This window comes from Calonectris borealis, chromosome 2, assembly GCF_964195595.1.
Source record: "Calonectris borealis chromosome 2, bCalBor7.hap1.2, whole genome shotgun sequence".
Lineage (NCBI taxonomy): Eukaryota > Metazoa > Chordata > Aves > Procellariiformes > Procellariidae > Calonectris > Calonectris borealis.
Window position 1 is genome coordinate 113569243 of NC_134313.1, and position 13427 is coordinate 113582669.

General features: G+C 43.7%; 1 protein-coding gene across 1 annotated transcript in view; it reads left to right on the top strand.

Moving 5' to 3' along the window:
• The window catches only part of GLI3 (GLI family zinc finger 3), a 211960-nt gene that overhangs the window by 188848 nt on the left and 9685 nt on the right, over window positions 1–13427 (top strand). Inside the window, exons 11-12 of the mRNA XM_075142959.1 lie at window positions 11219–11368; window positions 11967–12131. Of these exons, the coding sequence (XP_074999060.1) occupies window positions 11219–11368; window positions 11967–12131 (315 nt within the window). The remainder of the gene's footprint in view (window positions 1–11218; window positions 11369–11966; window positions 12132–13427) is intronic.

Below are 13427 nucleotides of genomic sequence, written 5' to 3' on the forward strand. Positions count from 1 at the left end.
GCAGAGCAGCTTGCAGAATTAAGATCTGTGCATCTCGGCTAGGAGCAATGGCTGGAATTTATCAAAGCCAAACAATATGGGGGGAGAATAGTTAATTTCAGGTTTAATACATACAGCAGGTCTGATTTCCATTGAAGTCGGATGAGTTATGGTGGCAGGAAGGAGGCCTATAGATTTTTGTCTTCTGCAGCAATGTGGGAAAACATCCAAAGTATTTAGTTCTTCTGCCTCGCGTGTGCTGCTGTGCTTCTTACAAAATCAGGATGGTATTTTCATTCTTCATACTAATTGCAAATAAGATGAAATACCTTATTGTAATGCCTCTTTATGATGACTTCCTTCTCCAGTGTGCTGGCAGGAGTCCTCTGTGGTCTTTTTTTGCCAGTAAGAAAAATCCAGAAATAGAATATATGCTTTTAAGTGTGTTACACTAACACTTATCAGTGCTAAGTGCCAGGCTGTTCAGGTTTTGGTTTTTTTTTTCAGGTAAGGCCTGTTTTTCACGTATCTTTTTGTTAAAGATTGTACACAGCTGTATGGGAGTTCAGATTCGTAAAGAAGTCAGCCAGCCATTGCTCATGTTGGATACTGCCTGTGAGGGAGTTTTAATGGGTTTTAACTTGGTTTTCCTGGAAATTCTGTAGCAGTTGCACGTAAAATCAATTTTTATCCCTAAATGCAAAGATCATGAAGCAGAAAATTTTGAAGTTGAGCCTCAGGTGGTTTTCTTTCCTTCCATATTCAGTCACTCCTAGAAGGTGTCAGAAAGTGCATTTTCTAGGCAACATTCACTGGTAATCTCACCCCTAGTGAAGGGCAGATGTTTGGTTTCAGGCCAGTCTTTACCCTCTTCCCCATCCACTTGTAAGAAAAACTCTGCCTTTGTTTGTGCACTACTGTTTTGACTAGGTTGAGAGAGGAATGTGTAACAGATTTGCGGGGAATGTGGAGCTCTCTGCAATGAGGATCTCCTCTCTTGTGAGCTTATGGCAGGAACAGGCATTGCCCCTCCTTGCAGTCATGCCGTAGAGCTGTTTCCTGAAGGCAGGAATCCTTCCTGCATCTCGACCTTTAGCACTCCTGCCTGTAGCCAGCTCTCAGAAAGCCTGTGGGGAGAGCTTGTGTGCATGTGTGACAGAGAAAGAAGGTAGGAAAGCAGGCAGAACAGGCTGAAGATCATCAGTGCAGGGCTAGGGTATAGGATTTGGGAGAAGACCACCTTCAAGTCGCTATGGCATCGTAAAGGCCAACATCACAGTTTCATCACTTAAGTCAGCAGAGGGTCTTAAACCCTTCGGCGAGCAGCCTTTGTTCAGTCTCTTCTTCCAGCCCTGGCCTTTTGAGCCAAGTTTGAATTCTCCATCACTGGTGCACACTTCGCCTGGCTTCTTTCTCCTTCTGCTTTTCTCCTTGCTAGTCTGTCTTGGGTCTCTTGGTTTACGCTGCAGGCACCTTAAATTTTTCTCATGTGACCTTTACACAAAAGACAAGTAAAACATGGGTGTAATTTGGGGACCTAAATGTGAAGAGCATAAAAAACACAAAGTAAAAGTGAGCCAAACATGGATATCTAAGATTATTTTTCTTAAAATGATTTCTGTGCATTGCTAAGAACTTAGTCATCCTCATGGTCATCCTGTTGCATCTTTCCCTGCTTCAGCAGTTCTCAGGAGAGCAGGGCACACCCTTCGACGGCAGAGACATAACCAAAACATCCCAGTTTGAGAACAGTTGACTTGAGCATCAGGTTTGTGGTTTCCATTTTCAGTTCCTTCACTTCTCTGCTGCAGCTCCCTCACACAAATGCAATTAGCCCTGTCTTTGGGCAGGTCATAGATTCAGGTGGTTGAAGAGAGAAGTGAAGCTTTTTTTTTTTTGGTAACATTACACAATACGGAAGCTGTGATACCTTGCTTGAACTAAGACAAATGCAATACAGAGCATCAGTGCTGGAGGAACTGGCAAAGCCCAGTTATCACAGGAGCACGCATTGAAAAATTATTTCCATACATTTAGGAGAAAAAAAAAGAGTAAAGAAAGCTGGAATTCCTGTAATATACTAGCTTCACCTGTTGACCTCCCAACTAGCAATACAAGAATGCAACCTTCAAGAAAGAAATGGCACTTGATTTTAGACAGAGTTATGGAAGAGAACATTAGAGAAGAAACAAAGGTGAGAGTCATCAAAGCATCTTTCCTACCACTGTAAAAGTGGCATGATTAATGTCCACAACATTTATGTTGATGTTCTGGCAGAATCTCATTTATTGAATTCGCAGGTTCAGGAAATAAAGATGCAATTTCTGCCCGTTGCTTTATAGCTGCATGCTCTTACACAGGAAATCAAGGGAGAGCTGTAAAACATTGCCCTCGATGGAGCTGCGTTTTGCTGCTAACAGACTTAACTGTACTGTATACGTGAATATATGTATATTAAATGAAACAAGAACAAGATGTGATCTTATTGGGAAAGAATTCCCGCAATATCCTATAAGTTCCATTCCCTCCACAGAATATCCCAAAGCCTACCAAAAAGCTGTCCAAAACCTGGAAACATAGGTAGAGGCTGAGGGAGTCGGTTCCCAGCCTGACGAGCAAGCTGTGTTTGCCCTGTTGGTATTATATCATATCCATACTGTATAACTACTATATTAGAGATTAAAAGAAGGTCATGTTGTATTATGAACCGCTGTCTTTATTTTTAGGATTAGATAACTTTTCTCTTTTTTTCCCCCCACTGATTCTCTTTATGTCCTAAGGGCAGATCCTTTCTCTTGGGTCAGGAATGTAATAAGGCAGGTTTTCCTCTCTCCAGGATATTGTGTCTGTCTCACTGTGTTTAAATTGCCACAGAAAGCTCTTCTGAGCAAAATACAGTATTTTCTTTGTACAAGAGCCAACGATTGACGTATCCTTGGGGACTTCTCTGTCTTTAGCATTTAAACATACAAGTTGGGTATGTTTAACCTATTGATAGGCAATGAAGACAACTACAGAATTTATTGCAAGAGAACAAAAGGAGAAGCAGAAAGAAAACATCTTTTTTTTAACTTGGGGATTGAGAACTTTCATTGCTGCTGTTAGGCAGAGATGAAAAAAAATAATCAGACCTATATTTCCAGTTGAAACAAGGGAAAGTGAGAAGAAAACAGTCCTGCTGGGTTGTGTCCTTTGAATTAGTGTATTCCTGTTTATTAGTAATACAGTTTCACGTTTAGAGAACAAGACTTCTCCAAGCCTATGCATAAAAAATTATCTGATTCGCCATGGCTTGGTTAAACAGTGTTTGGGGCAAAAAGATTACTCCTGCTCAGGCTTATAGGAAACTCGACAAATTGCAAATGTTCATTAGTTATTACTAGTTTGACTGCTCTCGGTCTTTGTGCATTCCTCGCTTCCAAACTTGTATGCCCCATGAGACAAGAACAGTCTCTTTCCATGTGTTCCACTGACCCCAGATCTTTAATACATTTTTAAATATGGCTGTAAACTCCGTCTTCTCCCAGTGGCAGCTCTGCTGGCCTAAGACAGCTGTTGACCCCAACTGTTTGTTGCGACATCTCTGAGCTTCCCCTCAGTCTGTCCTTCACATGGGAATGCTCCCTTGGACACTGGAGTCAAAACAGCCGCATTAACCCGAGCCCTTCGGACCGAGGCAGGTGAATAAGCAGTTTATGAGCTACTGAGGCAGTGATGTTGGAAGTACAGCAACATCTTGCTAAGAAAAGTTGATGAGCTGTTACAGGGCAGAACCATGCAGTGTCTCAGTGCAGCCAGAATATGATGTGACCCCCTCCGCTGCCACTTTCCTCCTTTCTTACTGTTTCCATCCTCTCTTCCAGCCGTTGGTTTCCATGCTGCCCTTCTCCTGTGCTCCCTGCCTCCTGTGTCATCCCCGTCCATCTACTTCTGTGTGCTGTCTCAAGTTATAAATCTTCGTTATTTTTCAGTTGACTTGGGCTTCTAATTTTGATCCCTCCCTTTGTTCATTGACTGCTATTGCCAGTTCTCAAGGGACAGAGATGGGAATCCAGAACGGCACAGTAATAAATAAGCTTCAAGCATGAATTCAGCTGGAATGCTGACTGAGGTCTAATTTTTTTCTTGTAATTAAGTATTAACAGTTATGTACACAGAGTTCATATATTATGTCTGTAAAATAGTGTAAGTTATATTTCCTATTTTCCACATACTTCACTCCTTTCTGAAATAACCACCTTTTTGACTGAAACTTTATTTATTTGGTGATTTGATTTTTCTTAATGAGTAAAACCTTTTTAGTCCCACTGGAGTTATAAACATTTGTGGTACATATTTTTTTATACTGTTAAAAAAGTCACACTCCTCTCTCTCACATGTAACCCCAAAATATCTGATTACTGAAATGTGGTGTGCCACTAGTCCTCATTTAGGTTTACAATCATGACCAAATCTAGGGGGAGCAGGGGGCTTCGTTTTATAATAGTGGAAAACTTTGAAAATTAAGTACTGAGATTGAATGACAAGATCAAACACTGCGGGGTGAGGAGTGCAGTGTGCAGACAGAGTGTTTAGTGCATTCATTATACACGGAGGGAATTGCCGTGCAGTGCTTTTTTAAGATCCAGCTGATTTTAACTGTGGGTATTCCGTTTCAGCAAAGGCGTCAAGACTGTCGAGGTGCTGACCTGCTTTGGGCCAGATCAGCGGATTGTATAAATTGTCATGTTGCTAATCAGCCACAAGAACTCTAATAGAATAACAATAAATGCATCCAAAGGAAAGGAAGCAGGAGTGGAGATAGTTATCTGAGCTTCTCCGCAGGCATGTGCCTATGCAGAAATGCAGAGTTCTTCATGTATAGCTTCGACTTGGCTTTAGGAACTGCAAGCAGCTTAAGCATTTATGCCACCATAAAGGTTTAAAGCAGCTTAAGTGCTTCTTCCGTCTCAGGAGCTAAAAATGGCTTACGTACTTATGCCACCCTAAGGACACGAGGTCAAAAGCGTACTCTTGACTTGTGCAGCAGGGACATTAGTCTCTTGTGGTTGTTTAGCCTCGTTGTGCCTGCAAATGATCTTTAGTAGGGAAAAGACAGAAGGGATCCATACCTATTTTCCAGCAGATAAGAAGAAATTAAAATACATGCATTGTTCTAACAGAGAGTCACAGAGGTTAGAGGGAGACTCGATTGCAGTGATTGGAATGTGTCCGAAAAGTCTGCTGGGGATTTCACTCCACGGAGATGCAGGTTTTTTTCCTCCTCACGGTGGGATTTCTATTGTCACAGGATATTTCCTTCCTCACCAGGACCTCCTTTATATCCTGACTTCTTCACAAAGCTTTTGTCTGCCCATTTTGCTGTGGATCATGGAGTTAATCTTTATCGAGATGTTAATGAGATGGTAGGGAGGCCTGCCTGATGTCATCTCGTAGTTGCCTGACTACCTAAAATGGTAGCGAGGAGCAGTGATGAGCTGTGGATTGCATCCCTGGGGAGTAGGCAAGCATGGGTACTTGCTTAAGTGCTGTCACTTTTCTGAATGCTGATACTCTTTTTACAATCACTCGGATATCTCAGGAAGCTGTGTGGGTCAAGAATCGCAGAAGTATGCACACCACTCATGAACAAGTGACTACTTTCAGTGGGAATCAGAGACCTAAATATTTCTGGGCTTCAGCTTTCCTGGGCCTTAAGTCTCCACCTCTACTGTGGCCGTAGTAGTAGATGCTATTTCCCAAGGTTTGTTGTTAGGAGAGCTACATTCACAAGCTATGAGGTACTCGCATGCTTTGGTAATGGTCTCAAGTCCAAAGCAAAGGAGAGATCTGTACTTACACCTAAGCAGGGACAGGGAAGATTAATTCTGTTACGTTAAGTCTGGCGAGCTCTGGTTACTTCACACTATTCTGGTCGAGAAGGCGAAGTCATAGTAGAGCAGGTGAAGAGAAGAGCCAAGAGGACCACTGAAGGGGGATGCACTAACCCAGTCGTGGAAGTGGCAGTGAGGAACCTGGGAACAAAATGACGGGCAGGACACAGCGACTTCCACGCCTCCAGCCAAAGCAGGGTAGGAGTGGGAGTAAGGACTTGGTCATCCTAGAGAAGACCAGAAGGAACCAGTTTTTTTAATCCAGCAAATGAAGGCCAAGAGGAGAGGGTTGTCTGTCAATTAGTTGGGGTGGGGACGGGAGAGAAATAAACACTGCAGGGAAGCAGAGCTGTTTAAGCTACAGGATAGCGTTGGCACAAGAACAGATGAGTATAAATTGGCTGTGAATAAATCGAAGCTAGAAATTAGTTGCTAACCAGCAGAGAAGCGAGTTCCTAGAAGAGCCATCCGCTGGGAACAGAGGGAGGAGATCACCAACGTATTTAGAAGATGAAGCTTGCTCCGTTTGTGACTGGGATTATGTGTAGCAGGGCTTGCCACAGTGAGGGATGGGCCTGATGATCAGGACCCCTCTCCTGTTTCTAACCATATGAGGGCTTAAGGACAAATCTACATCCCCTATGCCACACACGTAAGTAAGAGTGCTCCCTGCAGGACTTACAGGTCAGGGACAACTAATCCCCTTCCAAACCAGCCTCAGAGCTATCCAGTCTGTTACTGCTGGACACAATCTCTGCATGTTTCTTCTCTGCAGCCCGTGGGCTCCACGACTCCCTCGTGCAGCTGCGGGATGAGATGTGTTTAGCAGCCGTTCCACTGCAATACCTCTTCGCTATTCGCTCTTCATCTCCTACGCAGCAAATGCGGTGGCTCTGCTGGTTTGAGGGGCTTTCTGTGGCAGTACAGGCCAGGGGGAGATTTGTGCTAGAAGATGGCTTAAATGCTGCTTCTGCTTGATGTCAGTAGTGAGGAGTTATTTAGCACCTCCTTTTTTAATTTTTAAAATACAGGGAAATAACTGTGAGAAGATAAAAGTCTAAAATTGTCCCTGTATAATTGAAATCAAACCAATTTTTGGCAATGGTGATATGCCTTCCACTGTGCCACTAACTTACCACGTTGTACCAATAACAGCATGGTCTCTTCCCAGTTTTCTCCTAGCATAGGCTAGGGTAGTGTGTCTAGGTTAGAAAGCAGAATCAGGAGATTTTCCCAATGTTTTGTGCTTTATCCACCAAATAACACTTTGCTTTCAGATGCAATCTCAGTTGCAAGTGACAATCATTCTTTTTCTGTTGTTCCTAACTCATTCCACCGGTGTGAAGGAGCTTTCCTCCTGCTGTTTGACTACAATGTGAGAGCACATTTGGCCTTTGCTTATGTATTGAATAGCTAATGGGTACCAAGCAGTCAGCTAGGATATGCTTAGGTACTCCTTTTCTTCTAAAACCCATGCGGAGGAGGGAAATAGAACACTAAGATTATTGCAGATCCTACCTCCAGTGTCACCTCACATCATCTGCTGCAAGATGGAGTTGCACGTATGGTGTGCATTGATTATATGAGAACTTGTAGGTTTTAAGGTGTTCCCTTTTTAAATAGTATTTCTTACTATGTAAGCGTTTATGCTTCCAGGACACTGCAGGTTGTGCTTCCCGTTACCTCTGTTTTTTGAGCTTCCCCAGTAGAGATGACAGGCCAACTTCAGCCTTGATTTCAATTAATTTGGTGGCGTTTTTGCTCTGGAATTGAAATCCATCTCAGAGCTTCCTCCTTCAAAGCCAGGGCATTCTGAGACCAAAATCAATATTTAGGTCAGCTTCCTCTGTTCATTTTAGGGTATTTTGGAGCCAAATGATAATAGCAACATTTTTCAAAGAAAAGAAAATGAGCCAGGACAGACTGACGTTTGGTAATGAGCATTGAAGTGGCATGAAAGTGACTGGTATTCTGCAAATGACCCCTGTTTAGCAGCTTTTTGGAGCTATGTGCAATGGGAGATAGCTAGTAGAATTCCAGCTTTTAATGGGGGCTTTTTTTTTCAGGTCAGAAATTCTTAATAATACAGAGCTGGTGCTTCAGAGCCTTATGTTAGCAAACCTGACACTAGGGAGTAATATCATTGGCTTTCATGCGCCTATTTACTGTAATAAGGATTACCAATGTAAGTAAAACTTGCAGGTTTGGGCCTACAAAATTAAAAGAAAAGCCTTTTCACACCCTGAAACTGCATCAAAATTCAATTTCACCAGGAAAAAAAAATCCTTCTGATCTAGTCCCTGCAATGTGACATTTCATGGGTGTAATAAGGTTACAAACAGATTATAAATTGAAACCCTATAAATCCTTATTGTACTGTACCAAAGCTTCTGCTTTGCATAATACTCTTATTCCTGACTGTTCTTTGTTTTACAAGCTCAAAACTATTCATTCCCTCTCATAATAGAGACCAGGGAGCCAAAAACACCGTGCAAAATCCAAAGGTAATTATCTGAGTCAAAGGACCTGAATGCCAGAGTTCACAAACTTCTGAACTTTTCTAATTGCCGTTGTTTGCACAGTGAGACCTCCCTCTTCCTTTAAACATGTTGTAAGTATTGCACATTGTTTCTGCCAAATGATAATGATAAAAAATCCCAGTGTAGATTTAGTTCCTGTTCTGTATTTGTATAGTTCTGCCTATGTGTCCATAGTGGATGACTGATCAGTTTTCAAATCATAACTTGAGTGAGTGAGGGCGTTTGAATCTGGCCCTACGTGGTCAGGATTACAAATGCTGTGAATCTCCTTACCTGAGAACACGGCTGGTTTCTGCTGTTGCCCTCTTACTTGTGCTGATTTGATGTCTAGCAAGTGTCTTCTTCCAGACCAGCCTTCCAGTATTTGGGCACATTTATAGGTCTGCTAAAATACCACCCCTCTGCAAAAAGCAATTGAGCAGCTCACCTGAGAGCTAAAGAAATTACCCAGATTAGCAGATGATGTCATGGGCTCGTTTCTTCTAGGCTTTACCTGAAGGGGAGGATCCTCAGAGGGATTGAATGAGAATGAGATGGCTTTGCAGGTTTGCTCTCAGAGGCCACTTGGAGCATCAGAGCAATGAGGGAAAACAGTGCAAAGAGGGGTTTGATTGTAGGAAGAGCAGAGGGAGTAGGAAAGGAGTGGCAGGATAAGAGAGCAGGGCAGATGGGTATGGAGGGACACAGTTGTGCAGTGACTTGAGGATGATCAAAAGATGCTTGACAGGTTAGCCAGTGGAGTGACGTAGAGAGACGAATGATCGAGTCACCATCCTGGGCAAGCTTTGTCAGCTGCTGCAGTGAGCCTGGGCTTGGGAGGGAATGAGGAAGGGAGTTTCATGCCCACAAGAAAGGCCAGTTTTAGAAGATGCTCACGCTGATAAAGGCTACAGGTCTGGAGCAAGGAGCAAGCTCATTTACAGGAACAAAGAGAAAGAGTGTCCTATGGAGAATTTCTCTGAAAGAGCATCCCTGGTGCCTGAGTGCCCACACAGCGGGAGGTAAAGGGAGGTGCTGTTGTGAACTGATTGAACCAGCCTTGAAGTTTTTGTATCAAATGGAAAGCCTGTGTCACACACGCAATTTTCATTTCCCTCTTGGCCGTGTAGGTTTAACCAAATAACTCACACTCTGTAATGTTTACAGAAAGATTTGGCCAAGAATTACTTTAATGCATTGAGTTTTGTCCTGTTACTTCTTTTTCTTTCAGGAAAGAAGAGTGCACGTTAACCTCATTGTACTCTTCCAATTGTGCCATTTCGCAGCGCAGGGCATCTGTACGCTTTTGGTACAGGCATGTGTAGTACGAATGGACTAGAGATCTGCACTTGAAACATAAACTCCTGCAGATTACATGTTGTACGTTGTCCAGCACATCTGTTCTGTTCATGCGCTCTGCGCCCCATCACAACTTTCAAGAAATGGCAATAAAGTTTCAGAAAGAGAAAAAGAGCAGTCATCTTTTACAGGCAATGCACATCTGTTTGCCATGGCGATGCCGCATAATTGTGAACATAAGTGATTTTATTTGGTTTTCTGATTGTTTTCAGGACTTGAGAAAAGATCAGGATTATCTTCTTTGTATTCCAGTATGAACTACTGAGTTTCTGTACGGCTGACTTTTTCTGTGAGGTACTTATGGAGCAGATACAGATTGCATCCCTGTGCTGTGATCAAATACAAACCCTGGAAGGAGTTTGTCTGGTACCTTAATGGAAATAATCGCATTTGCTGAGAAATGCGGCCATCTAGTGGCACAGCTAGCAAGCTGTGGTAGAAGGTACAGCAACGGTGAAGTCTCTGAGTCAGGCTTTCTCCAAGAGTCCGGGCGGATGAGTCAGGTATCTCTTGCTGAAATTCCAGCTGTCATAAACCTTTGAAAGTCCAGGTGTAGATGCTTTTATTGTTTTCTGAAGCTGTGCAAAAATTTCAAACAGTTAACCCTTGAAAAACCAAACGAATCTTGAGGCTGGCCCTGATTCATCTGCCCATTTCTGCTCAGAAACACAATCAGGAGAGAATTAAATCCGTATTTAAATGCTCTGCTGAACTGGATCTTAGTGAAGGGAACTAAGAAGAGCAAGCTACTTTTCTGGGACAGTAAAAAGTACACAGTCCCGGCCTGTCTCTGGATACACTCAGGCAGATGACACTGACCACAGCAAGACACGTGCATGCGTGTCAGCAGGCTGGGGCAGGTGTCTCTCCCAGAGACTTCCAGGCAGAGCCGTACTTGGCAATGGCAAAAGCTGTTCGGTGGATGCTTCTGTGCTCAGGGTTTTTAGTTACTGCAGTGTGTAGGGTTTTGTTTCTGCTGCCACAACATGTACGCTAACCCAATACATTTACTGAAAGAAAACATGGTGAGTTAAAAGTTTTGGTGGAAACGTGATTTAGCAGTTCTGTTGATTTTTCAGGTTGGAGGACATGTTTTTAAAGGCCTGATTTTGTAACCCTTGTTTGTGTTGAGTGGCACTTAAGTAAGGCTTCCCTGCTCCAGGAAAGCATTACTCAATGTGAATCACGCAAGTGGTGCCGTGCATGAGATTATCCAGGATCCATTTAACAGCCTGTATCGCTGAGGCCTGATCCAAAGCCTGTTGACATCAGCAGAAAAAAATTCATGGGCCTTAGTGGACTTCCAATGAGATCTGTAATTTGAACCCCGTGATCACTTTGGAGCGCAGACAATCTTCTTACTCTTTTAGTACCGCAGGATCCTGGTTCACACCTGAGCCTCTGGTGCCGTTCCAATGTGACATTACGGTAAGACTGATGACGATGTTAGATTTCTGTTAAGCTGTAATCTCTCTTCTACCCAAACAGCATATAAACAATGACCATATACACGGTGAGAAGAAAGAGTTTGTCTGCCGATGGCTGGACTGTTCCCGGGAGCAGAAACCATTCAAAGCCCAGTATATGCTGGTGGTCCACATGAGGAGACATACAGGGGAAAAGCCACACAAATGCACTGTGAGTAAAGGGGGGTGAGCTCCAGGCTTGGACAGGAGATGGGGCTGTGCAGGGAACAGAGCGGCGCAGCTGCTGCATTGCCTGATCTCTTGTCCATCGGACATTTGTTGGAGAAGAGACTACCGTGTCTGCTTCGTTATCCAGCTCGCCCAGATGACAGGAGCTTTAGGAGAGGGGATTCACTGGATAATTTGGCCCACTTCCTCAAGTTTAACATGCAAAGAAGCCCCAAAAGGCATTATTAAACAGGGCTCGGTTTGCTTAATTATTTAAAAGCACTTTCTCTTACAGAGCCACATCTGAGTATTACTGCTGGCCACCAGCCTTCTAATGACTTTGCAATGGATTTCCGTCTTAGACGAAGTACACAAATACTGTGCTGTCCTGTAAAAGAAGATTTACATAATGCTGGAAGCATTTTAACTTGAGCTGTGATGGGGTTTGCCTGGGTAAAATTAAAATCCAACAAATCAAAACAAAATTACATTGGGCAAGGTTATGAAGGCTTGGAAAGTTTCTAAACTTTTATAGGTCAGTTTTTACCATTTCCTGCAAGTCCAAAGATTAAAATTAATCCAGACTTACTTCTTGTCTGCAGTTTGAAGGTTGTACAAAGGCCTACTCCAGGCTAGAAAACTTGAAAACGCACTTGAGATCTCACACTGGAGAGAAACCATATGTGTGTGAACACGAAGGCTGCAACAAAGCTTTCTCCAACGCGTCCGACAGGGCCAAGCACCAAAACAGGACTCATTCCAATGAGGTAAGTAAGCATAGCTTCAAAAAAATAGTAAAATCCGGAGTTGAACAGACTTACAATGTGATCGTAGCAATTTATGGCAGAGGACAGGCACAGAAACCCTCAGCAACCTGAAAAGGATAAGTTCTAGATGGATCTTACAAGCACAGTCATTCCAATGTCATATGGACCTAAAGAGGCTGCGAGTCATTTTATTAAGTGTAAGAGAGGTTTGAAGGAGGGGTCGAATGGAAACATGCACGTTAACCAGGGACAGATCCGTGCCAAAACGCTGGGATCGTTTTCCCTGCGGAGCCGGAGGGGCTCGTCCAGCGCCCGGGACGCGTCCCCTTGCCGGGGCCGGTGGTGACACCTGGCGGCTGCCGAGCCGCTGCTCCCGCCGTGTCTTGCAGCGTCTGTTTTGGCTGCTGCGGACAGCTGTAGGGAAGTGTCCAGGGTTTGGAAAATGTGGGTTGCCCTGTAAGTTCTGAGTTATGCCTTTTCCTTCTTCTCTGGGCTTTTTCACTCTTCTTTCTGAAAAAGAAAAGCAGAGAAGCGATGCAGTGGAGGGAATTTGATCTTTCTTTAGCAAACCAGCTGTGGCAGTCACAGCCATCTCCCAAACTCTCAGTGTAACAGCTCTTTATTACTGTGTGTTTCCCATTACTGCTGCCTCTCTTTCAGGAGTCACATCATCTTCATGCCTTGTCCCTGTTTTATTGTCCCATTTCAGGTTACACAGGGAGTCACATCATCTCAATCTCATATCTTGGGGGAGCCCTGTCTCTGTTTCTTGACCTGTCTCTATACTCCTTCTAGCCTAAAGCCAAAAATCCTAGAAGGGCAGGACACACCAGCATGCTGTGTGGTTTGGACACCACAGCAGCTGTATATACATTTCCACACGGCTTGTATCCTTCTCTGTCTGCCAGGTCTGTCGCAGGCATTCACTAGGGCTGGCAGAATCTCCTGGGAGCATTCATCTTCTTCCAGTCCCCTGGTCCCTGCAGCACCTCTTGAATCACAAGGGAAGCAGAGAGCATTGCACATCTCTGAGTTCGCCCTGTCCCTGCAGTGTGCGCTCTCAGCAGCCCAACAACTGCATTGAAGCCCAGCAGCAATTTTGTGAATTGTCACCAAGGTAGAAAGAAGTTCATCAAAGTCTCGCCAATAGCTGACTGAGCTTTCATTTAGTTCACTGTCTGAACCAATCTATTTGTTGCCTAGCTGATGAGTAAGATCCTCACAAATTTGCAGACATGACCCGGACTCCCTGTTGTTTTAAGATCAGGATTTCATGTCTAACAGTAGGTCACCAGA